Source organism: Pleurodeles waltl, chromosome 5 (assembly GCF_031143425.1).
Source record: "Pleurodeles waltl isolate 20211129_DDA chromosome 5, aPleWal1.hap1.20221129, whole genome shotgun sequence".
In the NCBI taxonomy this organism is placed as follows: Eukaryota; Metazoa; Chordata; class Amphibia; order Caudata; family Salamandridae; genus Pleurodeles; species Pleurodeles waltl.
The window spans coordinates 172,513,941-172,537,842 of NC_090444.1; the positions used below are offsets into that span (position 1 = coordinate 172,513,941).

General features: G+C 41.6%; 1 protein-coding gene across 3 annotated transcripts in view; it reads left to right on the forward strand.

The window, feature by feature from the left end:
• RAB3GAP2 (RAB3 GTPase activating non-catalytic protein subunit 2) overlaps positions 1-23,902 on the forward strand; it is a 695,385-nt gene that overhangs the window by 168,840 nt on the left and 502,643 nt on the right. For all 3 annotated transcript variants that reach the window (XM_069233869.1, XM_069233867.1, XM_069233868.1), the window contains 3 exons: positions 5,787-5,868; positions 22,298-22,345; positions 22,448-22,523. In XM_069233869.1, coding sequence (XP_069089970.1) covers positions 5,787-5,868; positions 22,298-22,345; positions 22,448-22,523 — 206 coding nt within the window. The remainder of the gene's footprint in view (positions 1-5,786; positions 5,869-22,297; positions 22,346-22,447; positions 22,524-23,902) is intronic.

The window sequence follows — 23,902 nt, forward strand, 5'->3', positions numbered from 1 at the left end:
GTTTATTTATTTCTTGCCTTAGGCTCAGTGCTTTCTTCCTTTTCTTCAGTAATAGCTGGAAACATTCTTAGGCCTTCTAATGTGATGGCTCTCCACACTGTTTGTTGTCCATTCCATTCTGCTAATGTCTTAACTACAATCTACATTTTATTCTCATTTTTTTGTTGCTTTCTGTTTTGAAAAACACTTCTAAATAACAAGGACTTCAGATTGTGCAGGTCTTGAAGGAGCCTTTAATTTGCACATGACTCTCTTCAACTTGTCTAAAATTATCAGATTAAGGCCTCATTACGGCTTTGGCAGTCCTAAAAGCAGACCGCCAAAGACGTGGAGAGGACACCACTGTGATAATTTTAATCCCACAATCCTTTTCGCAAGCTTTTTCTCAAACTATAGCATCACGGTTCTGTCCACCAGCACCAACGTGGCTTCACAGTAACGGGCCTATACCAGCGGAGCAAAATATGTCACACTCACTTCTCTCAGTAGCTGCAATCGCTTCACAAGTGTCTGTCACACAATTGCTCGCTCACACCTAATGCAAAAATTTTGAGCAAAAAAAGTAACATCCTGTTTGCACACTATAAGTAGGAAACTCAAATACTCCGAAAACTGTACAGGCTGCATTTCTGACTGTAGCTTTCACAATTACACGACAAGTGAAACCTGACCAATAATTCTCACCCCAGTTGGTATGGATCCTCCACGTTCACTCAGGATTCAGCTAATAGCAACCAACAACTCACACTCACTCAAGAAAAACTATTGCCATTGTCTATGGCACCTCATGACAAGTACCTCACTGCAGACAATAAATTAACCAAGTGTCTTCTACACTTGTGCGTTATCCCAGCATCTTAGGCCATGACGGACCCGTCAACTACAACAACCATGGAATTTTTTTAGCACAAAACAACACAATCATTTTGAGTATGACGACTCTGCAAAACACTTCCCAACATCACACTTCACCCCAATCTTCAAGCCTGAAGCATTGCAAGCACAAAACCCTATTTATCCTCATGCAACACGTCACTTGTTGTCACAATGCTGGAACTTCATCAATCTCTGGAATGGACCATTGGACAAATTACAGGGCAGACAATGCTTGGACTGGACAATGACATGGGATCAATCCCAACTCCCTAACACTAAACATAAATATGGTGCCCCCTCTTATGGGATGGAACCACTAGTCTGCTACCAGACTGGAGTCGCATTTTTCATTATTTGCAGGAATCAAACGCATTCAGACATGTCGATGGATCTTTAACCCAGAAAGATGTGTGGTGAACCATCAACAAAATTTACATCCAGACCCCCAACAATTTAGACACATATAACATACAAACTTGTAAATTCAACATTAATAATATTTAATCAAAATAAGTAAAACATTTCATATAAATGGAAAAACGTTATTGCATTTGATGAAATATAACAGAAAATTGCATTGTTTCATTTTTGTACGTGTCTTCAGTCTCATAAAATAATCTTTAATCATTAGAAATTCAATATCGTTTTCTCTTTCACAGTTAGTCTTGAGTCTAAATTACATTTTAACATAACTTTTAACTTTCTAACGTGATTTAAATCAAAAGGCACCTATGTCAATTTTGAAATACAAGGAAATTGCACATTTAAAATGTGTGTCACTGCAGCTTTCTACATTAGTTTTCCACTATTTCACGTTATAAACTTAAACTTGTCACGTTCTGACGACTTTTGTGACACAAGGGACAGCGTTAAATTCATGCTTTATCACATCTATCTACTAATTGGTAAACGCCGTATTAAAGCATAGGAACTACAATTTTGAACACTCAGTTAATCACTACAGTTATCTGCACATTACTGTTATTGGGTGGGAGCGTTCTGTTCACTGGCATATTGAGTGTAGTTGAGTGTTGAAAGTACATCTCTGAACACATCCATATTGTCCTTGGCGGTCAGTCAATAAAAACCCTCATGCTAAATGAGCTAGCTCTCACCTTCTGCAAGGCGATTCTAAAGCGGACTTCTAGGTCAGTTAAGTAGCTGGATCTACTATTGATAGAGCTTTCGTAGTTGGTGCACGTTGTATAATGTACAATTTTGGCTACCAGAGAATCATGAGCTGAAATGTTTATGGAAAAGGGCGTCAGTGATGCAGATATTTCAACTTAAGTTGTTGAAATAAACATCTTTTGAAGACCCCTTCATAGAGGTTGAGCTTGGTGGTACCTTATTCACACACAGTATTGAAATGTGTTGCCATGACATTTCCAGTTAAATGACAGCTTTCGTCTGCTTGTAGATGTACAAATTTTAACATTCTTTCAGCTGTTTTCTCCCTCACTGTAAAACACCTTCATATTAATGCACCTTCTCTGATTCAGAAGACTTCAGGTGCTTGCAGGTGCAAGAAATGAGGTGTATGGAGATAGAGAGGTATGCAAGTAAAATTGGGATTCGAAATGAAAGACCCGGTTCTCAAAGAAAGTTGTACATTTTCACTCTCATATTGATACATGACGGACGTTTCCAGATGTACTCATGGAAAGTAGGGTAGGCGCAGGTTCCCATGCTTATTCCTGTGAAAGTCATGTAATCTTTGCAGCGAGATCCTATTTGCAGTGAGTATGCCCCTACATCTCCTGGTATGCCCAAGACGTATTTTTCAGACCACACATACTTGCATGTAGGTAGTCCTCTATTAACATACATTTACGTTTTACGAAAGAAGAGGTGGATTTCTTCTTTCAGTAAGGCAGTTGTGCATATAGATGATGCACACAATTCTTTGTGTTGTTTGATATAATAAATGTGTTAAATATTTTTAAAAAAATGTAAATCTGCAGTGGATGAAAAGTAAAAACGCTCTGAAAAGTTGCATGTAGATAAAAAGAACGCGGGGATCATCAAATTCTGCACGGCAATGTGCTCTTTCTGCTATATTTTCAACATCTTAGCTGGAGAACCTCAAATGCACTTGGTAAAAATGTGAGTGTTTGATTACTATAACTCCACCATCTTTGAGCGTTCTCTGTGAAGGTCAAGCCTTAATGAATAGATAGATCCTACACGCTAGTATTTTTTTTTTTTAATGTACCAATTGGTTTATGTTTTTCCTTTTTTGCAGTTTTATAGTCTCATAAAGGCATTTTGTGATAAAGGAGAGAGTTATCTTTAAGGAAAGAGCTTAAGACTTGGCTTTTTAGAATTTAGACATCAGCTATTTCCGGTTTATCAGAGCCAGTGCCACGACTCCCACGGATAACGAGATTGCACAAATTTTTGTCATTTCTCCCTTGCCATTGCAACTGTAGGTTAACGTCCTTTTCTATTTATTTTACTTATATGGGTTCTGCGAAAGTCAAAATAGTCAGTTTTGCTATTATTGATTCTATTATAGTTGATTTTACAGATATCATGTTGGTTTATTACTTGCATCCGCTTATCCAGCTCCATGTCTTAAGTTGAGCATACAGTGGTAACCTCCTTAAAATAGTACTTAACTTGTATTTTATGTTGCATCTCATCCGGAAGGTTTGCCTCCTTAAACATTGTAGGTACTAGATTCTATCATTGTCCACTTTAATGGAGGTGAATGTACCAACCGTGGAGTGATAGAACATCAGAGGTGGCCTTGTCAATTTTTTTTTTTTTTTTAGGTTTCACTTGCACGGCGCTTGCGCTGTGCTTGTGAAATCTTGTGTATTAAAAAAACAAATCTTAAAAGGGACTTGGAGCACATCTATTACTTACCTTTCCTTACCAATGGCTGGCTTCCACGTCACTATACTTACCCTTGGCTGATCCTTACATAGCCCCCACATCACTATTGTTTCCTTGCTTACTACTGGTCAGTACCTCCTCAGTCTTCCTCCTCGGCTTTGAGTCGAGTTTTCATCATGCCATCCTGTCGTGGAGCCTGGACCAAGTATTGCTTCCAGTGGCCAGTGTCCTCCCACTGCGGTCTCTGCTTTTATTTTTATTTTTTCTTTAAGCCATACTTACATGTAGGCAATATCTGCTTTCTGACAGTCAGTTAGTATGCATTTTTTGCAGTTCATTATTACAGTAACGGAGCTCGAGCTCTGATACTTTCTGTTCTTTTGATGCACTTGTAGGTAAGGCCTTAGACAGTTTGGACTCCTCTGGCGGGGCATTAACTAACAGGAAACACCCACCTTTTCCTCATTGATATGCCCTGGTGTGAAGTGATGCTGAGGCTGTGACTGTTCCAGTCCTTGTGCTGCAGTCCATGCTACTTCAGCAGCACATGGTCATTTTCTAAAATTTTATTTTTTAGTGCTAATTTTGAATAATAACATAAAAGGACAAATTCTATTGCCTGTATACAAAGAAGTAAATGTATATACTGATTATTAATGTGGTGCAAAGCCCAAACTAAATAACTTCGTATCACTCAAATGAGTGTCAATATTACCCAACTCATTGGGACTCATTGTGGTGACTTCAGAAGGCTGACGGAATAGTCAGCCCCGGGCAGTGCTCAGAGCTGTTCTTTCATCTTGCTTGAAAATCTGACATAAGGAATTACATCTGCATATTTACACCCCATGTTTTTGTTGAAGTGCAATCCCTGCCTTTAAAGTCACCTAAACTGTATACCCAAGTTTACCATGGCAAACAAGAGTGATGCGCATACCCACCAAACTTACAGTCAAAATTAATTAAAACGTTTTTGTACAGTATATCGGAAATGCATTGAAGACACACACTTAGGGCCTGATTACGACCTTGATGGATGGGATAATCCAACACAAACCTGACTGATATCCCTCCCGCCGTTTTACAAGTTCTATAGGCTGTAATGGAACTTGTAATACGGCGGGTGGGATATCCGTCATGTTTGTGATAGATTATCCCATCCGCCAAGGTCGTAATCGGGCCCTTAATGATGATTTTGTACATGTAGAATAAAACCATACAGTGTGGACACCCCAACCTTCAGAGGTGTTCTTTCCGATTGGCTAATAATGTTAGTGAAATATGTAAAGACAAAAAGCACCCTGAAACTGATCAAACCCACTTCCCTGTTTCTCCAGTTGGGGGAAGGAGGTCTCCTCTCACTGAAGTGGGCACAGGTGCTGAGAGTGGGTATGGCACGCAGACAGCGCACTGGCACAGCTTTTGACTAAGAAGACATGGGAGCTCAGACTGTGCCATTTGGTCAAGTGCGTCTGTGTATGGGAGGCTGTGCAAGAGGTGGTGCAATAGAAGCCTAAGTATAACTCATTTTTTCTTTAATTTGATTTCATTTCGATTCCATCTCTTACCTCACCTCCTCATATTGGACTATCATCCGTCATAGCAGAGAGAAAATCAGTGAACAAGCATTGGCAAAGCCAGAAGGTTTTGCCTATGCAAAATCTGTTGGCTTTGGCAATGTTTTTTGTACATGTTGCACAGCAGTTGCGCTCCTGTGCAATGTGGATTAAAGGAAAAAAAAAAAAGAAAAAACGCTGTGTCACGGTCAATATTGTCTGCGTGATAGTGCTTTTTTTCTTACTTTTAGCCGTGTTGTAAAGCAACCTTACTGCAGTGCAACATGTAAAAAACAGCAATTGATTTCATTTTCTTAGATTGTGGTTGTATGATTTCTTTAGCCTTTGGTTAGTTGTTACTCTGTCTGTCTTATTAAAAGAATTCGAAAAGTTCTCATATAGGTATGCATAGTGTAGACGTTTGAGTTGGAAATATTTCCATAATAGGATAACAAACCTCTTTTGGGTTATTGTAGTATTTTAGTTGAATTTATTCTCTGTTTTCAAACCCAGCAAAATGGAAAACAAACAAGAAGGGCAAGGAAGAAATGCACTATGATGTCGGCTGGAGTGGCTCTTTGAATGTCGAGGAGGGGTAAGTACAGTTTTAACTTGGTTTGTGAATATAAATGTAGCTCATCATATATGTGATTTCCATCAATAATTGGTTGCTGTTGAACTGAATACACATCTACAATCTCATAACTGGGGACTATAGAAAATAGTTTCCTGCGCACAATTTAAAAGCTGACAGATATTTCCAGGGAAAATAAAGCAGCTCTGATGTGGCTCTCCTTCCCTGACTGGGTCCAGCGACACTGGGGTTTGTGTGAGCTGATGGGAGGAAGATTTGTACGTCTGAGCTGACTGGTGATATTGTGTCTGTTGTGGAGACCATGTAATCCCCCATATGCTAGAAAGACTGTATAAATGAAGCCCAGTTCTCCTCCTGTTGATCAGAGATGACACCTAGGATAATGGTGCAGGCCATGGCTACGCGTGATGCACCAATGATGTACGAGATGCAGGCCTGAGAATTGTTATGGGCCAGGCTGTAACACCAAGAGAGAAGATCCACTATGCTTGTGTCTGCAGTAGTGCAAAGTCTTTGTAGTGAACTTACACTGCACAGTTTTTCTTATGCGACCCACTAGTTTGGCGGCAGGGAACGCAGGAGGTTTGAATCTAGTACAGCTGATATTGGTAGAGTTCAGATGAGTCTTTTGCTTCCACTTCTGATGTGTGATTACAGTTTGTGACGACTTGTGTAGCGGTGTTTTGCTGGCAAGGGGCTGATGCTTAGCTGTTATAAACAACAGGAAGCACAGCTGAGAAGGAAATCAAATGAAAAACATACTTTTAAGGGATCAGGAAATGCTACAAACAAAAGCAGTTTTTTTTTTTTGCCTCAGACAGACTGGAACCAATCATCAGTCTGGTGTTATGGGGGCAGACACATACCTCTGGAGGCCAACATGACTCAGGGATGAGCACTTCTACTGCACCTCCTAACGGATTTCGATGCGGCTACTGGAAATATAGACCACATAATAGCTTTTTTGGAACACCAGTAGAACGATAAGGCATCAAGGTTTGCAAATATGGCTCGATCCCAAGATTTCCAGTTGAAAGTATGGCAGGGGAGACCGAAAACCCAGAACCCCAGAGAAACCGGTGTCAGCATGGCAGTTTTAAGGAGTGCACAACAGGTGCCGCAGTGCGCCTACTGAGAGACACTGAACACTCAAAATTGCTTTAAGAGTTTCAAGAATGCAGGCACTCTGGCTTCCGCCGCTGTTGAGAGGAAAAGATGTTAAGTCCCTTCTGTTACAGTTTCCGAAATCCTTAGACCTTTTGGACAGCCCTGCATTTTCTTTGGAGTCCTGCAGCATAACCCACATTCCTGCGAGAGGCCATGGATGGTAAATCCAGATGGACTTGTGTAGTCCAAAACAAATAGCAACAGTTAAGGTGCTGCAGGAAAAGTTAGAGATCCAGCCATCAGATGATACAAAGGCTTGATTTTCCATTATCTGAGTTACAGGACGCACACAATGTAGCAAAAACTCCAAACATTTTGAAAAATAGATGCGCTGCATATATTTTGCTGCATTCCTGTGCGATCTCAGCAAAATTCTAGTAGCTAAGGATGACAAGGTCCACTTGTTTATCCAACTTCAGCTGGCCTAGGATTTCCTACAGAGAAAAAATAGAGAGGTATACTGGATTCTGATTAGAATGCTATGTGTTTAATATTTTACAATTCCTAACCCCCTTTATGGGTTAATTTGTACTCTGTTATGGAGCCTGAGCAAGGTTTTCATTTGAGTTGGTCTTCTTTCAATTTATAGACTGTGAGCTGTCTCTCTATCTCGCACTCTGTCTGCATCATCATCCTCCCTCCATTCCCCTGTGCCAGTTTAAAGTATAGGGAATAATGTTAGGTACTATGTGGTATCTTAACCAATGACTTTATATGTACATCAAACACATTTTGAGCTTTATGTTTCTTTGATGCCAACCATGCCATTCTTGTGAATTTTCTCAAATAGAACTGATTTAACTCTAAAATTCAACATATTATAATGAAGTAAAATTGCAATCAGCCAGATAATGGCTATGGTACTTTTCCAAGAGCAGATCAAGTACACAGGATGCACCAAACACATTGTGACGGGTCGGACTGGGCCGACCCGCTCACGATGAGGACTTGTGCTGTCTCTGCCCCTGGTGACACGGAAGCAACCCGGTAAGCTACTCTCTCGATTGGTTCCCTGCCAGAACCGCGCAAATCGGTGGTCGTAAAAGGACTGGAGCCACCCAATCGGGAGAAAGGTGGAGGAATTCAGTGGTGGAGAAGGAAGGAGCCGGGGAGCGCATTGAAAGGCGAACAGCGGAGTACGAGGGACGAGGAAGAACCGGAAGACGCCAGGACCCATATTCGACAGCCTGAAGTGGAGCCGGAGTCAGGACTCTTGTGGACCCGACACTGTGACGAGGATCGCTGGCCCCGGGGAGCATACGAATGAGCCTGCCACGCTTCAGAAGAAGCGTGGCCAAGCCAGAAGAGGAAGAAAGAAGACGAGATTAACGGCCAGAAGACCGAAGAGACTCACCAACCCCTACCTACAAGCCAACCTCCCACAACCCCGTTGACCCTATATAAAGAGCAATAAAAGCAATTTACCTATCACTCAAAACGGTCAGTCTGGTGTATTTGATCGGCCAACCTGATACAAAGTGGTGTCAGAAGTGGGATTGTAGCCGACCCCCTCACAATCAAAATGGAGGAAAAGCCCACCAATGGCGGATGTCATAGCCCAGCTGGCGGAAGGACAACGTCATCTCCAGTTGATGTGGGAGCAGCAGATGAATTACGCGAAAGAGGAGCGTGAGGCCTTACAAACCGCCCTTAAAAGTCAGGCCACAATTATGGCAAACAGCCAACTCGTCCATGAGACTGCACTAAGTAAGCTAACAGAAACCATTGCTCATACAAAGGTACGCCCCAATGTACCAAGTAGTGTGCTACAAAAGTATCAAGACCAAGACGATCCAGACTCCTTCTTTCTGAATTTCGAGAGGGTAGCTAGTTCTGCCAGCTGGCTCGAAGAAAAATGGGGTCAATACATTGCGCCACTATTAACAGGACAATTACAAGCAACGTACCAAGCCATAAATCCTACTGGTACTCTTCCCTATAAAGATATCAAAAAGACCATCTTAGAAAGGGTAGGACTGGACAGCGAGAGTTATCGATCACGGTTCCGTCACATGAAGTGTCTCCTTCCGGAAAGCCCACGTACACTTTATTATAGGGTCCAACACGCTGCTGGACGATGGTTGCGTCCCACGGAAAGGTCTTGTGAGGAGATGTTTGACGTCATAGTATTAGAGCAATTTTTGGATGCCTTGCCCACTTCCACCCGGAATTGGGTTCGCCAACACCCCGGCTTAAGCAATGAATTCGGCTATCGAACTGGCTTGCGCTTTCCATAGGAGCCCAGATTTTAAGGCCAACCCCAGTCGACACCCGGCTCCCTCCCCTGTGCGCCCTAATATAGGAAAAGGACTTAACCCACGACCTCAGGGTTCACATGATCCAGAACGAGTACGTGTACCACATCTGCTCCAAACCCCACTTCCTGCAACCTGACCTCAATGTTATCATTGTTCAGAATGGGGTCACATTGCGCAGTATTGCCCGCACAAACAAAAGGATATGGAAGAACCAATGGAAATCGGGGTCACCAAAGGGAGGGTATTCTGGGTAGGAGAAACAAAACCTACATATACCCTCCCAATCCTCCTTAATGGAAAAGAGAGTATAGCCTTGGTAGACTCTGGTTGCAGTCAGAGCGTTATACGTAAAGACCTGGTGGAGCCCAGACAAGACATACCCCAGACCCATGTCTTAATCGCCTGTGTACATGGGGACCAAGCCTATTATCCGGTGGCTATAATTAAGTTTCAGTGGAGGAGCGAAGAGGAAAGTCTCAAGGTGGGGGTGTTACCACACCTTGAAGAAGACCTTATCATTGGGACGGATTATACTGCCTTTAGTCAATTGTTGATTAAAGCAGGAGAGGAACATCTGATGAAAAAATGGTGGGAAGAAGTGCCCTACGACCCGGAGGTAGCCAAAACCCAGCCACCCAAGGAACATTTAAGTAAAAGACAGAAACGAATCCAGAGACAACAATACTGGGGCAAAGACTAAAAGAGCAACAAGACTACCACAGGAGCCATAGGCAAGGTATATACGGTAGCCGGAGACTCTAGACAGAGCCAGAGGGAGGATCCCTCCTTAAAGAATGCATGGGAGAGGGCACTGAGTAACGAGGAACCCAGGATGGGACCGACATTCCACATCCATAACCACCTATTATATAGACTTCCCCAGTCTAGTGATGACAGACAGAGACAATTAGTAGTCCCTGGTAGCTACCGGCAACAGGTTTTGCAGTTAGCTCATGGGGATCAAGGGGAGGGACATCTCGGACGGGAAAAAAACGAGGAGGCAATCCTCCGAAAATTCTATTGGCCCGGAGTCTACGGGGATATACGTAGATATTGCCTGAATTGTCAGAAATGCCAACTGTATAACCCGGTCACTCAACCTCCTGCCCCGTTACAACCCCTCCCAGTAATAGAAATCCCATTCACCAGGGTGGGCATGGACATTATCGGTCCCCTCACTCCCTCCAGTAGAGGGAGACAGTATGTTCTTGTATTGGTGGATTATGCCACTCGGTATCCCGAGGCTATACCCCTTCCCAGCATACACACAAAAGTAGTAGCCCAAGCAATGATTGAATTTTATCACCGGTCGGGTTCCCTAAAGAAATTTGAACTGATCAGGGCACCCCATTCATGTCGCGACTAATGGCGGAAGTCAGTAAAACCTTGGGAATAAAACAAATCCGAACCTCAGTGTATCACCCCCAAACTGACGGTCTCCTAGAACGCTACAACAAGACCATTAAATCATTACTCAGGAAGAGTATAGCCGAAGACGGAAGGGATTGGGAAAGAAAATTACCCCTTGTACTATATGCAATACGTACCTATACTCAAAAATCCCTTGGTCATAGTCCCTTCGAACTGTTATTTGGTCGACCACCCCGCACTCTACTCGAAATGTTAGTTGAATAGTGGGAAGAGACAGATGAGGAAGCGAAAGACCTACTGACCTATACTAAAGAATTGAGGGAGAATTTACAATCGGTCTGGGAAAAAGCCCATACCAGTCTCCGTGAAGCCCAAGAAAAACAGAAAAAGGGATATGACACCAGAAGTGTGCTTCGTACTCTTAACGTAGGGGACAAAGCATTAGTCCTTCTCCCCAGTAGTGAGAATAAATTGTTAGCCCGGTGGCAAGGACCCTACGAAGTATTGGAGCAGATCAACCCCACAACATATAAACTGGCTCTTCCACATAGACACAATAGAGAACAGATCTACCACATCAATCCGTTAAAAAAAATGGCATGAATCTGAAAATATAAAAAGGGTCCAACATATCACCACTGACCATAGAGAAGACATTCCATATCCTTTTTTTTTTTCCCTTCCACAAACCAAGAGGAAAGCAGTCCTTAAATCAATGCATCCTTTTCAGAGGTACATAAAACGCCACTCACTCAGACGATACAGTCTTATATGGATGTTTTCTCCCAACAGCCCGGCCATACCCCGTTAGCAGAACACAGCATCCGTACCAAGAATGAGGCAATAGCACGACAAAGACCCTATCGAGTCCCTGAGGCCAAGAAAATCCTAATTGACCAAGAAGTTCAGCACATGTTACAGGCAGGAATTATAGAGCCATCCAGCAGTCCCTGGTGTTCCCCTGTGGTATTAGTACCCAAACCGGATGGGACCACTCTGTTTTGCGTAGATTACCGGAAGGTTAATGAACTCACGTATTTTGACGCGTATCCCATGCCTCTTATAAATGTTGTTAGAGAAATTATGCCAGGCCAGGTACATGTCTACTCTGGACCTGACGAAGGGATATTGCCAGATCCCTTTGAAAACAGGAGATAAAGAAAAAAACGCATTTTCGGCTCCCTCTGGGTTATATCAGTTTACTGTCTTACCTTTTGGGTTACACAGGGCTCCCGCCACATTTCAGAGATTAATGTACACGGTCTTACGTCCCCACCAAGTTTATGCGGCAGCATATCTAGATGACATTGTAGTATTTAGCACAACATGGTCAGACCACCTCAAATACCTAACAGCGGTCCTACAGGCATTAAGAGAAGCCCGGTTTTCTTTTTCTCATTGGAAGAATAGGACAACAGAAAGCCTAAGACTTGCCGCACATTCCTATAGTACCGAGTATTGTTTAGGTGCTCATACATTCAAAACATGCCTGTTGTCCAGCATGTGTATCGGGACAGGAATACCTGTACCAACATGTTAAATCTATAGAGAAATGAGAATGGAGCACACAAAAAGTAGTGTCCCTCTATTGTCAATAGTCAAATACTCATTGCACACTTAAACATATAAGGAAAACATAATATGAGTTTCCACTAGAGTGGTATCAATGCAAAGTATAATTATTGCAAAGTTCAGAAAAGTAAAAAGATTTTTAATAGATAAATGATAAACATTGAATTTGATGTAAAAGAAAATTATTTCCATAGGGAATTGTTGATAACAAAAACTAGAATTTCATAACAAATAACCTGTACATATATACAAACATTCAACCGACATTAAACAAATGTATGTGTTAAGTCAACATATGAGTCGTTCATCCCCTACTATGACCATTCAAAGTCCAAAAAAAAAGAAGAAGAAACAGAAACAAGCCCAACAGAAATCTTCGATCTTCAGGTACCAAGACTTTGGTGGTATCCATATTCAATAGAACTGATTGGGGCAGGAGAAGCTTTTCCTTCAACACTTTCAAAATCTGGAATCAATTACCCTTGCACACGGAAGCAACCCGGTAAGCTACTCTCTCGATTGGTTCCCTGCCAGAACCGCGCAAATCGGTGGTCGTAAAAGGACTGGAGCCACCCAATCGGGAGAAAGGTGGAGGAATTCAGTGGTGGAGAAGGAAGGAGCCGGGGAGCGCATTGAAAGGCGAACAGCGGAGTACGAGGGACTCTTAGGTCCACCAGTAGTCTGTTATCTTTCAGGAAAGAGCTCAAGTCTTGGCTTTTTAGAATTTAGACATCAGCTATTTCCGGTTTATCAGAGCCAGAACCAGGACACCCTCTGGTAACTGTGCGCACTATCAATACTTCTAACATAATAAAAAACAGTAGCCAGACTTTGGTGTAGGAAGTGTTGTGATAACATTATCTATACTAATATAAATCACAATATCGTTGACATGAGCCATAAGTTTAACCTTGAAGTTATTGAAGATGACAGGAGGTAGCTAAACTTGCCAACATCGGTAAAATATAAGGTTCATGATACAAAGCAAGCAATAAAGGTAAAAGAGGACACCCTTGCCACTGTCCTCTAATTATTTTTAAAAAGCTGACGCAGTTTCCAACAGATAAAACCACGCTTTGAGAGTGCTATAATCTTTGGTATATTTACCAACCCTGTCCAAACCCAGCCCTAGGCGAAAGCTCTCGAAGTAAGCAAAAGGCCACACCGTTGAATGCCTTCTTAGCATCCAACAGGGTTATTGTCCCTGGTGCCCTCTAAACAGCAGCTGTAGTAAATAAAGTAGAAAGCCTATTTGCATGCTGTATCCTATTAACTCCAGCTGGTTAGGTAAAACCAAATTATGACTCAATGGTGCAAGGTGTGGAACCGAAGACTTGATATAGTCTTATTGTTCGTATATAAAGAGAGTTGATGGTAAGAGGCACATTCCAATGATTCCTTGGCTTCCTAGAGGAAAAGAAGAATAGTGGTTATATTCTAAGATTCAGATGAGAGCCTGTGCAATTCCTGCAGGAGTTCATGAAAAATATGAGTACCGGTCCTAACCAGCTCTGCGGGTAGGCCATCGTCACCAGTAACCACATTATTAGGGAACAATAGAATAATGTTTATGATTTCATGATTATTAAATGGTCAAAAACAGCCTGGAATATGGTGTTGAAAGATTTTTTTGTTATTGAGGAACACTTGGAAAGTAATCAAGCCTATGGTATTGATGAATGAAATATGTCAGGAGAATATAAATTATTAGCACAGGCTATTGATGCACTCTTCGTTACGAGGAAAACAAAAAAAGCGATGTGTGGAACGTCTGAATTAATCTTTCTTTGATAAATACTCAGTCACATTCCAGTCCCCCCCTTTATTGCCCACCATTACACCTCATAGGAACCATCCCTGGAATGGATCCGCTCCTTCCTCACCGGCCGAACCCCAAAAGGGAGGCTCCCAATTTTCACTTCGAAGCCGATGTAAACCAGATTCTGAGTTCCCCAGGGCTCCTCCCTGGGCCACACCCTCTTCAACATCTACATGACCCCGCTTGCTGAGATCATCATACACCATGGGCTCAAAATCGTCTCATACACTGATAACACACAGCTCATTCTCTCCATCACCGACGAACCATCAACAGCCATAAATAACTTTCACAACAAAATAAAGACTGTCGCAGACTGGATGAGGAACAACTGCCTCAAACTCAGCTCGGACAAGACTGAGGTCCTCCTCCTGGGGCCTGCCACTTCCACTTGGGATGACTCCTGGTGGCCCAGCAGCCTCGGAACTGTCTCACCTCCGACCAACCACGTCTGCAATCTCGGCATTATTCTCGACTCACCACTGTCCATGGCCTGTCAAGGCCATCTCCTCATTATGCTTCCACACCCTTCGCCTGCTCTGGAAGATTTTCAAGTGGATCCCCATCGACACAAGGAGTACAGTCACCCAGGCACTCGTCAGCATTGAACTCGACTACGGGAACACTCTCTATGCCAGGATCAACAAAAAACTCCAATCAACACTCCAGAGAATACAGAACGGCGCGGCCAGACTGATCTTGGACATCCCCGCCACATCTCTGCCCACCGGTGAGACCTACACTGGCTCAATGTGAACAAAAGCATCACCTTCAAACTCCTGACCCACGCATACAAGGCCCTCCACAACGTCGTACCTGCCTACCTCAACCACCACCTCTCCTTCTACACCTCTCCAGGCAACACCCTTAGCACAACTGGCCCTCTCTACCGTCCCAAGGATACGGAAGAACATGACTGGAGGAAGATCCTTCTCCTACCTTGCCGCGCTGACTTGGAACACAATGTCGCTCCATCGCTGGCTCAGTTCAGGAAAGACCTAAAGACCTGGCTCTTCGACTGACCCGTGTCCCCCAGATAGCGCCTTGAGACCCTATGGGTGATAAGCACCTCTTTATAAATGTTGTTTGATTGATTGATCCATGAACAAATCAGCCATGTTGTGCTCCAACAGCAACCTCATAAGATGTAATTAATTCAGCTAGAATAAACTTCCTTCCGAGTATTCCAAACTATGACTGGAGAAGACATATTCTAATTTGACCAGTAAATATCAATAACATCTTCCCACAATTCATTGAAAACTCATTTTCCTTAAATACAGACCTTTCAATACTGGATTGAGTGAGCTGTATGGAATATCGACAGTCATACATAGTGGTGCAAGACTCAACAAAATAATGTAACCTCTGTGTTAGTAATACATAGCAGTATGTAGGGAGTGTCAATATGTAAACATTGTGAACATGAATATTTTTAAAATGGTGTATCCATGGACATTTAAATTGATCACTCGGCAAGTGTCAACCAGTCAAGGACTCTCATCATGTCCCCTACTGTACTGCAAACTTTGTTATTCTAATGGCTTCTCAGGAATTTGATGTATGCAAATTTGGATCAATAAGAAAGAAACAACATATGAATCAAAACGGGACACAGGTTGAACTTCAAGTGCCAGCTGCAACTACACAGCAAATATACAGCGAATGTATAGTAGCCTTCAGCTTTTGACCATACCACGTGTGTGTTCTTTTCTCTTACCAGGAATTATTCCATGATTAGGCTAGCTACTCTATGTATCATTGCTGCTTTAGTATAGAAAGTTATTACTTGGTAGCTCAAATCTTTAAATAGACAAGAGCTTTTGGTCAGATAATAAAATCAATATATGGTATACACTGTCTCAACACAGCTCAATTTTTCTTCATTTAGCCCTTTCATAATCCAAGTGAGCAAGTACGATTTCTCTTTACTATGTAGCTGGAAGATTTTTGCGCCAATGCCTTATATCCTCCAGCCTATGTCTTCTTATATATTGTCATTTCATTTCACTATGTTAATTTTCCCTTTTTTTGCTTCCTGTCCATGCCACACTAACATCAAGCCCACCCACTCTAGGAACACTACTTAATTTCCACTGCTAGGGGGAAAATCACCATCTAAATTGCCTACAGTTATAGCTACACGGGCTCCCATCTCCTCTGCCAACAATAATATTAATTATAAATTCTATTGTCTGCAAAATAAAGCCCACACTTGTCAAACACACAACCATCAGCCAAAAGATTCAGAGAAAAAAGTTTCATTGAGTAATAAAAGTAATATAATGCCATATGTACCACCAAAGAAAGAAAATACGTTTCTGTGACAGAAATAAATATTGTCAACCAAAACATCAAAATAATTTAGCATTAAGGAAATCATTACAGTAGACCATTGAACAATCGGCATACTAAAAGTATGTGCCCTAGTTCCTCTTGACTAGCACCAATATCCATCACTTATACAACTAAATACTCTTCACATTTCTCAGTTTCACAGAGTGGCTAACATGCAAATTATTGACCACCATCCTTGACACTGAGAAAGTCATTAACCATCCAGTGCAGCAGCTTTGGGCCTTTTGTTTTGGCTTCACTGGTCAAGCAATTTCTTAATACACAACTCAGATACGCAAAAGAATGTTTATACCCATTAATGATTTTAAGAGTGGCAGGCTCCTAGGGATAGATTACTTCCCCTTAATCATTTAGAGGGACAATCAACCATGTAATCTGTTGTCATTGCGCAGGAGTGGGTCGCAGAAATCAGAGCAAACAAAGAATGCATGCCTGTGACATTCTAGGCATACATGCCCTGGCACTATTAGACAAGCTTTATTGACCATGAAATTCCCAATGCAAATAGGACAGCATTGATTCAGTAGCAGGTTATTGAGGGCTTATCCTTATCTCTCTGACTTTCGCTCAGAGGAAGTTTGTTCCTTTACTATTGCTGTATGAAAAGAAGCTAAAGCATTGTAAATTACTTTGCTAGCTGTGGAGAAGACTGCCATTATTATGTAGACCTTACAATCTTCTTTCTCGGTGCGAAGCCCTTGCTTCCATTTAAGGAAGCTCTTTTGGACCCTGTCATGGCTGCGGGCGGGAAACCCTTGGTAGTCCAAGCTTCTACCTCATAGCAAAATCTGAACGCTATTCCCATGTCACCTCCAGATAGAAAGTTAAAAAAACAAAACTTGGACCTATGGGCTGTAAAGTCTCTGCTTGTGGCAAACCTTGCACTTTCATGTCCGTGGCAATTCAGTACTAGGGAATATGTGCAACCATTGTGTCCTAGCTCTTGAACACAAGCACAGGCCTGCACTGGCCCTATCACTCATAAAAAGGTTTAGACAGAGAAGGAAAGGGTAGGAGCAATGACAAGCAAATATGGCTGCACATCATCAATATGCTGTGAAGAGATACCAGTTGGTGTTGCTGTGAGCAGTCATTTTTTAGGTTGAGCATAGTAGGGCACAAGCTTTGCTCTTCTCAACATGTTGTAATCTACTCTGTGGGCTTTAACCACGCCCATCTCACACACATCACTTTCATTAGTTCCTGGGCCTGCCTTTCAAAAATCCCTTGATGTAGTTGGTAAATGTTTTACGTTTGTCCCGCCTTGAGGCTGTTTTGTTACCACCTTGGGGACTGACCCTGTTAGAGGGATTATTGCACGCTCGGGCATGTACCTTAGTGTGGCACACTATTATTTCTTTTGCAGTGCCGATTTGTGCTCATAGCGGTATGTTGTTTCTTCCTCTTCCTTGTTTTCGAGCATCTTGCTGTTTGTTTGCAATGTCTTTGGGGGTCCTTTTTATTTTTTTATCTTTTTTATAATTTTATGTAGTGCAAAGTCAACACAAAGGTATTGGTGAGCTTTATTTATTGTTTTTTGCAGTTTTATGTAGCGCAAACTGAATACGAAGGTATTACACCGCTTTACATGAGCACCGGTTACATTACACAAGAACCCATTTGGTTTTGGTTGCAAGGGGAGATTAAGTGATTTGCCCTGAATCACAGGATGCTGAGCCAGCGCCGAGACTCAAACCGTGTTCCCCAGCTCCAAAGTCAGCAGCTCCGGCCCCTACGCCACATCCTCTCTCCTAAAATTCTTTGTCTGTTTGGGAGGTCTGGCAATAACTTTTTTTTAATATAGTACTTGGTAGTACAGGTTCTGCCATTTCATAGTGCTGCAAAGCAGGCACCATTCTTAACAAAATCGCTATAATTCATTTGCATCAACCTTGCAGAGATGAAGAGGTGAAAAAGCTATGTCAGGATTGTAATCTGTGACATTTTGTTCTGTCAGGACCTCTGCAGTGGGTGCATGAACCACTGACTTGAGTAGTGCTTAACAATAGGCAATACCACATGCCCTTGATAACCTCCGGAAGATCACCAACCAAGCATGTAGGTTAGTTCTAGGCAAAAAGATGGCGAAAGGTGCTGTCTCCAAAATGGTGGAAAAGGAGTTGTGACTCCAGCCCCAAGAACTTCACAGCCTCAAGTTTGATAGCAAAAAACATCTAGCCTTTGAACGTAAATTGGGCCTCTTCATTTAAAGTTCATTTAGTAGAGGCAGCCATTTCCCTAACCCTGTAGCGCAAAGAACCTAACACAAGGGTGCCACAGTGAGAGGAGCAGCTTATCATAGGGTAACAAAAGTGGAGAAAACTCCATCACTTCCTCCTTTCAGAATTCACTGGTGTTGTGACTTTGATAGTCCCCTCACAACTTCTGCAACATTGCCAATGCCATGTCCCAAAGCGCTGGCTAAAACAGCGCTCGAATAGCACTGCTTCCTGTTTGAAGAGGCCCCAATACCCCACATAGTTGGTGTCACAGGCGCAGAGCGCTTCCCCATCACCCTCTGGACTCCTGTGTATAATGATCCATGCATTGTGTGGCACAGTCCAGTAATGTGTAACCTGCTCTCCTCTCTTCCAACCACTCCACTAAGATCCTATGCAGTATTTGATGTAAACTCTCTGTTTTATTTCTGATTGCTGTGGTTACCGAGTACATGGAAAATCAATGTCAAGAAAATATCTTTCTGACCCTATCTAGTGGCCCTTTTCTCACTCCTGCTCCTATTGGTGTTCCTCTCAGTGCTTCACCACGTCTCCCAGTGTCTATAGGAATATAGGTGTGTTTGTTTATGTGAGTACACACCCCAAGGACTGCTTCTCAAGGTCAATCCTGGACAGTAACAGTCTCCATGGGCAGGAGATGTTTTAAACAGGAGAACTGTTGGTTCACAAACTGTGGCTACCGAGACCAGCCACTGCTTGTACTTATGTAACCCAAATGTTTCCTTGTGACTTAAGTCTTCTTGTTTTATAAGACAACAAAGAAAGCCTACAAATAGACGCTATGACAAGTCCAGATTTGTCGCTGGCACAACACTGATAGGTTATTATAATATGGCTCGCACTGGGCCACGGTGGAAAGACCCTAGAAGGTACAAATAGTTTACATCAAGTGTTTTTTTTTTTACATGATTGCATCACACATTTTGTTCATGTTACAAATATTTGAAGTTTGAGGTCCCAGCAAAGATCTGTGTTGCAGCAAGGATTAAGGGCCAGATGTAGCAAAGTCCGATTTTGCGAGTCGGAAATTGCGAGTCGGTGCGACTCGCAATTTCCGATTCGCAAAATCGGATGCAGTACGGTGTCTCAGACACCGACTGCGAGTCGCTATGGGGTCGCAAAGACCCACCTCATTAATATTAATGAGGTGGGTCGCATTTTGCAACCCCATAGTGAGTCCCTGCACTCACAGGGATGGTGGCCTGCTGAAGTCAGCAGACCTCCATGTCTGTGACTGCTTTTTTAATAAAGCAGTTTTTTTTATTTTTATTTTGCAGCCCGTTTTCCTTAAAGGAAAACGAGTTGCAAAATAAAAAAATACCGAAACCATTTGGTTTCGGTTTTTCAGAGTAGGCAGTGGTTCATTGGTCCATTGGACCACTGCCTGCTCTGAAAAACCCTTTTGGGCAACATTCACAAAGGGGAAGGGGTCCCATGGGGTACCCCTTCCCTTTTGCGAATGGGTTACCACCAGTGTGACACTGGTGGTAACTGCGAATTGCTTTGCGACCCCATTTGCGGTCGCAAAGCAATTTAGCATAGCGATGCGAGTCGCAAATAGGAAGGGGGCACCTCACAATTGTGAGACCCTATTGCATTGCAAATGCTTGTTTTACTTGCTGTTGCATTGGCTGTAAGGGAGCACAGTGAGTTGATGCTTATTCCCACAGCATTTGTAATTGGTGTTTATTCTGTGGCAGCAAAGGGAGATGTTATTGTGGGATTGCTAGTTTACTAAGTCATGCAGATGCAAGTCCTTTTTAAGGCAATGCCATTGATGCTTCTGTTTCTAAGCCAGTGGAAATGTCTAGTATCTGAAATATTCAAGGGGATGTTTGAGATATTTTATGCTTACTCCCGCTCTGAACAGAGAGTAAGGCCCACATCAACTCTCTCCCAGGATGAGGCGACTGGTCTGTAGTAGACATAGCAAAATACATCTAGTAACGGAAAACACTGACATTGTAGCTGTAATTGCATTTTTATAGTCCGTACTATACCTGACGAGTCATTGAAGCTCTATTTGCCAGGCAGCACGCTGTTCTGGAACACAAGGCTAGTAGTTTGTCTAGTATTATTGGTAATTGGGATTAGTCTTGTGTGCTCAAGCAAGCCATTCCATGCATTAACTCCTGTTTCTTTATGCTAGATTAAATTAATAAGAGTTACATGTTTTTATTAGTGAGAGGATGGGTGAGGTGTGTGAGTTCATGTAGATGTTTAGTGGGATTACTAGAGGTGTTTAAATATTGTTAGGTTGCAGGAATATGGCTTTAAGAAAAGGAGAGATTGTGATCTTTTGAAATGAATTGTGCACAAATTGCATAAATACATAATATATATTAAGGCAAACATACCAACAACAATTGATGCATAAAGTTTATAAAATAGGCAGCAAATAGCAAACATTAGAACATGACTGCTGATTTGACTTCATGGATAGCAGTGTTAGTGTTAGACACTCTGATATACCAAAGCCCCAGGAAGAAATACTGTCGTCATTGTTAAAACTATCACCTTTGTTAGCAGGGAAGATTAACATACATCATATAAGCCTATGTGTCTTCAATAGTATCAGGAAACTGTGGGCAAAATTGTGGTCTTCGTTTCAGTGCACAAATAACTATATCCCCTATGTTAATCTTTGTGAGTTTCACTGCCTCAACTGCCACCGTAGTTTACGTTTACTTAGTGTTAAGATTATTTCCAATATATCGGTATAGGCCACTACCAATTGCCAAAATGGTTCTTAAAAGAATTAAGTTATAGGCTTGACCACTAGCAAGGACCTCTGACAAAGGGCCTTTAACAAAAGATATAGCCAGAGGCAGAAGGGCTACAATGCTTTTAGAACATTCCACCCACAGAGGTTAGAATGTTCTGAATACACTGGGAGAAACAGAAAGAAAAACATTGGAATGCTTTAGTAGACGTTTATAACAGTTATTAGAACATTGGAATGCTGGAGGCTCCATTGAAAACAATGGAGTGCTGCGGGCTTTTACAGGCCGGTAAAAGCCCGCAGCGCCAACATTCCAATGTTCGCTTTGTTCACAGCAGCAGCTGTGAACAAAGCCTCACGGAGCCCGAGGGGATTTAAATCCCCTCGGGCTCCGTGAACATTTTTTTTTTAAATAGAACATTCTGCCCTGTGTGGCAGAATGTTCTAATAGCCTTAGAACCCACCGTAGCGGGCTCTACCGGCTATTAAAGTCCCTCTCCCTTGTTAAATGCCCTCTCCTTCGGCTCGGGCATTTAATGCGGGGAGCGGGCCTTTAATAGCCGGTAGAGCCCGCTACGGCGGGTTCTAAGGCTATATTAGCCCTAACCAACGTCCTAGTAGTTAGGAGCTCTAAGCATTCCAGTGCTCTAAATGTAGTCTGGTACCCAAGAGATCATCTTTACAATTAGTGTTGTGTAAGAATAGAAAATGAAAATAAATATTTGTTTTTGGAGGGGGGGGGTATTTTATATGTCGGCTCCACATGATCCCACGGCGCTAGTGTTGTAACAGAGCTAAGAAGGGCAAACTACTGGTGAATTTGCTTGACTAACCATTTTTTTAAGACAAGGCACCCAAAAGTAATTTTAACTGCTTATGTTTAAATAATTTTCCGACAGTAAGAGTCTTGTTTTTCCTCCAGGGAATGTGTCAGCAGTGCTCTGTGTATTCCTCTTGCAAGCCAGAAAAGGTAAGAGCTCAGTCATTATTTCACCAATAATTTGCTTTAAAGATACCCAGACGTGTTTCCTAAGAAACTGTTATTTTTTTTAAAATTATTTTTTTAACTTAGGAGTTCTACTGGGCGTCCTGACTGGACATGCATTGTGGTGGGTTTTACCTCTGGGTACCTACGTTTTTACACCGAGGTGAGTTGCTTCTAGTCACCAACTTTGAGTGTGCTAAATAAATGCATGTTTTTGAGGATGTTTTGAAAATGTATTGTGGTTATTCAGTGGCACCTCCATAGTTAATGCTTCGGCCCCACTCCATAAGAAATACGATTAGAGCCTTCTCAAAAACACCTCACTACCAATATACTCAATTTTGAGGAACTCCCTTCAAAGTCGGTGTGACAATTATTGTCCAGCTAATATAGAGTGGTTAAGCGAAAACAAAGTGCCAATTCACAAAGGTAAATCTACTACTAGTAAAGTTACTTTTATACTTTTGAGCAACTTTACTACTTTGCACTAGTTCAAAAAAAAGTGTAAAGTTAATCAAAAGTGTAAACTTGCATGTCTCCGAAAAATTTACAACTGTAAAATTACAACTGTCAGAAAGGTGGTGCCCAGGACCACACATGGCCAACCACCGATTCAGCAACAGCCTCCCATGGGAACTTTGGAAGCAGAGACTTAAAATAGAACCCCACAGGAGCTAATGTTAAAATCAGTAATTTATTTTAACTGTTTAAAAATATGTTGTCATTTTATTTGACGTTAAAAATTATATATAAATTTAAATAATAAAATAAATGTTATTATAGCATATTTTATAACCTTTTTTAGATTTATAAACAGATGTAGTGTTATTATATTTTCTAACTAATTAAATTCATTTAAATTGAATGTATATATAACTTTTTTACATTTCCCTGTAACTTACCATAAGGAGATCTCTGTTACTGCTCTGGCGATCTCCCTTTGGTAAAGTGCAGGGAAAATTTAACAAGCATTTGCAATGCAATGGGTCTCGCATTTGCTCGAGTTAGAGCTATTAGTGTTGTAAATTCCTAACTGGACAATACTGCCCCAATGATAACAAAGGATTTTAAAAAAGGCACGTCCATGAATAAGTGATCATGATGGGCGTGTGGTGGGCGTGATTAAAAGCCCACAGATAGATTACAACAGGCCAGAGTGCTTGTGCACTTTTCCTAAAAAGTTTAATAAACCAAAAAACAATGTTTATGCTAAATATTGTTGTAAATGAATTGTTTAAATTTATTTAAATGTAGACCAAAAAAAAAAGCTGCAGCCCTATGTACTTAATTTTGAATTACATTTTTAATTATTTAAAATATATCAGCATTAATTTTCTGAAATTGCCACCTAATGTAAAAGTTAATGTACGTGTTATATGTATTCAAATTATTACAAGCAATTTAATTATATTTCAATAAAACCTAATGTTATATTATTATTTTACATTCAAAAAGGTTATTAAAATATTGTAAAACAAAATGTTTAATTTTTAGAATATTTAACATTAAATTAAATGTGTTTATATTCTTAACTAGTTTAAA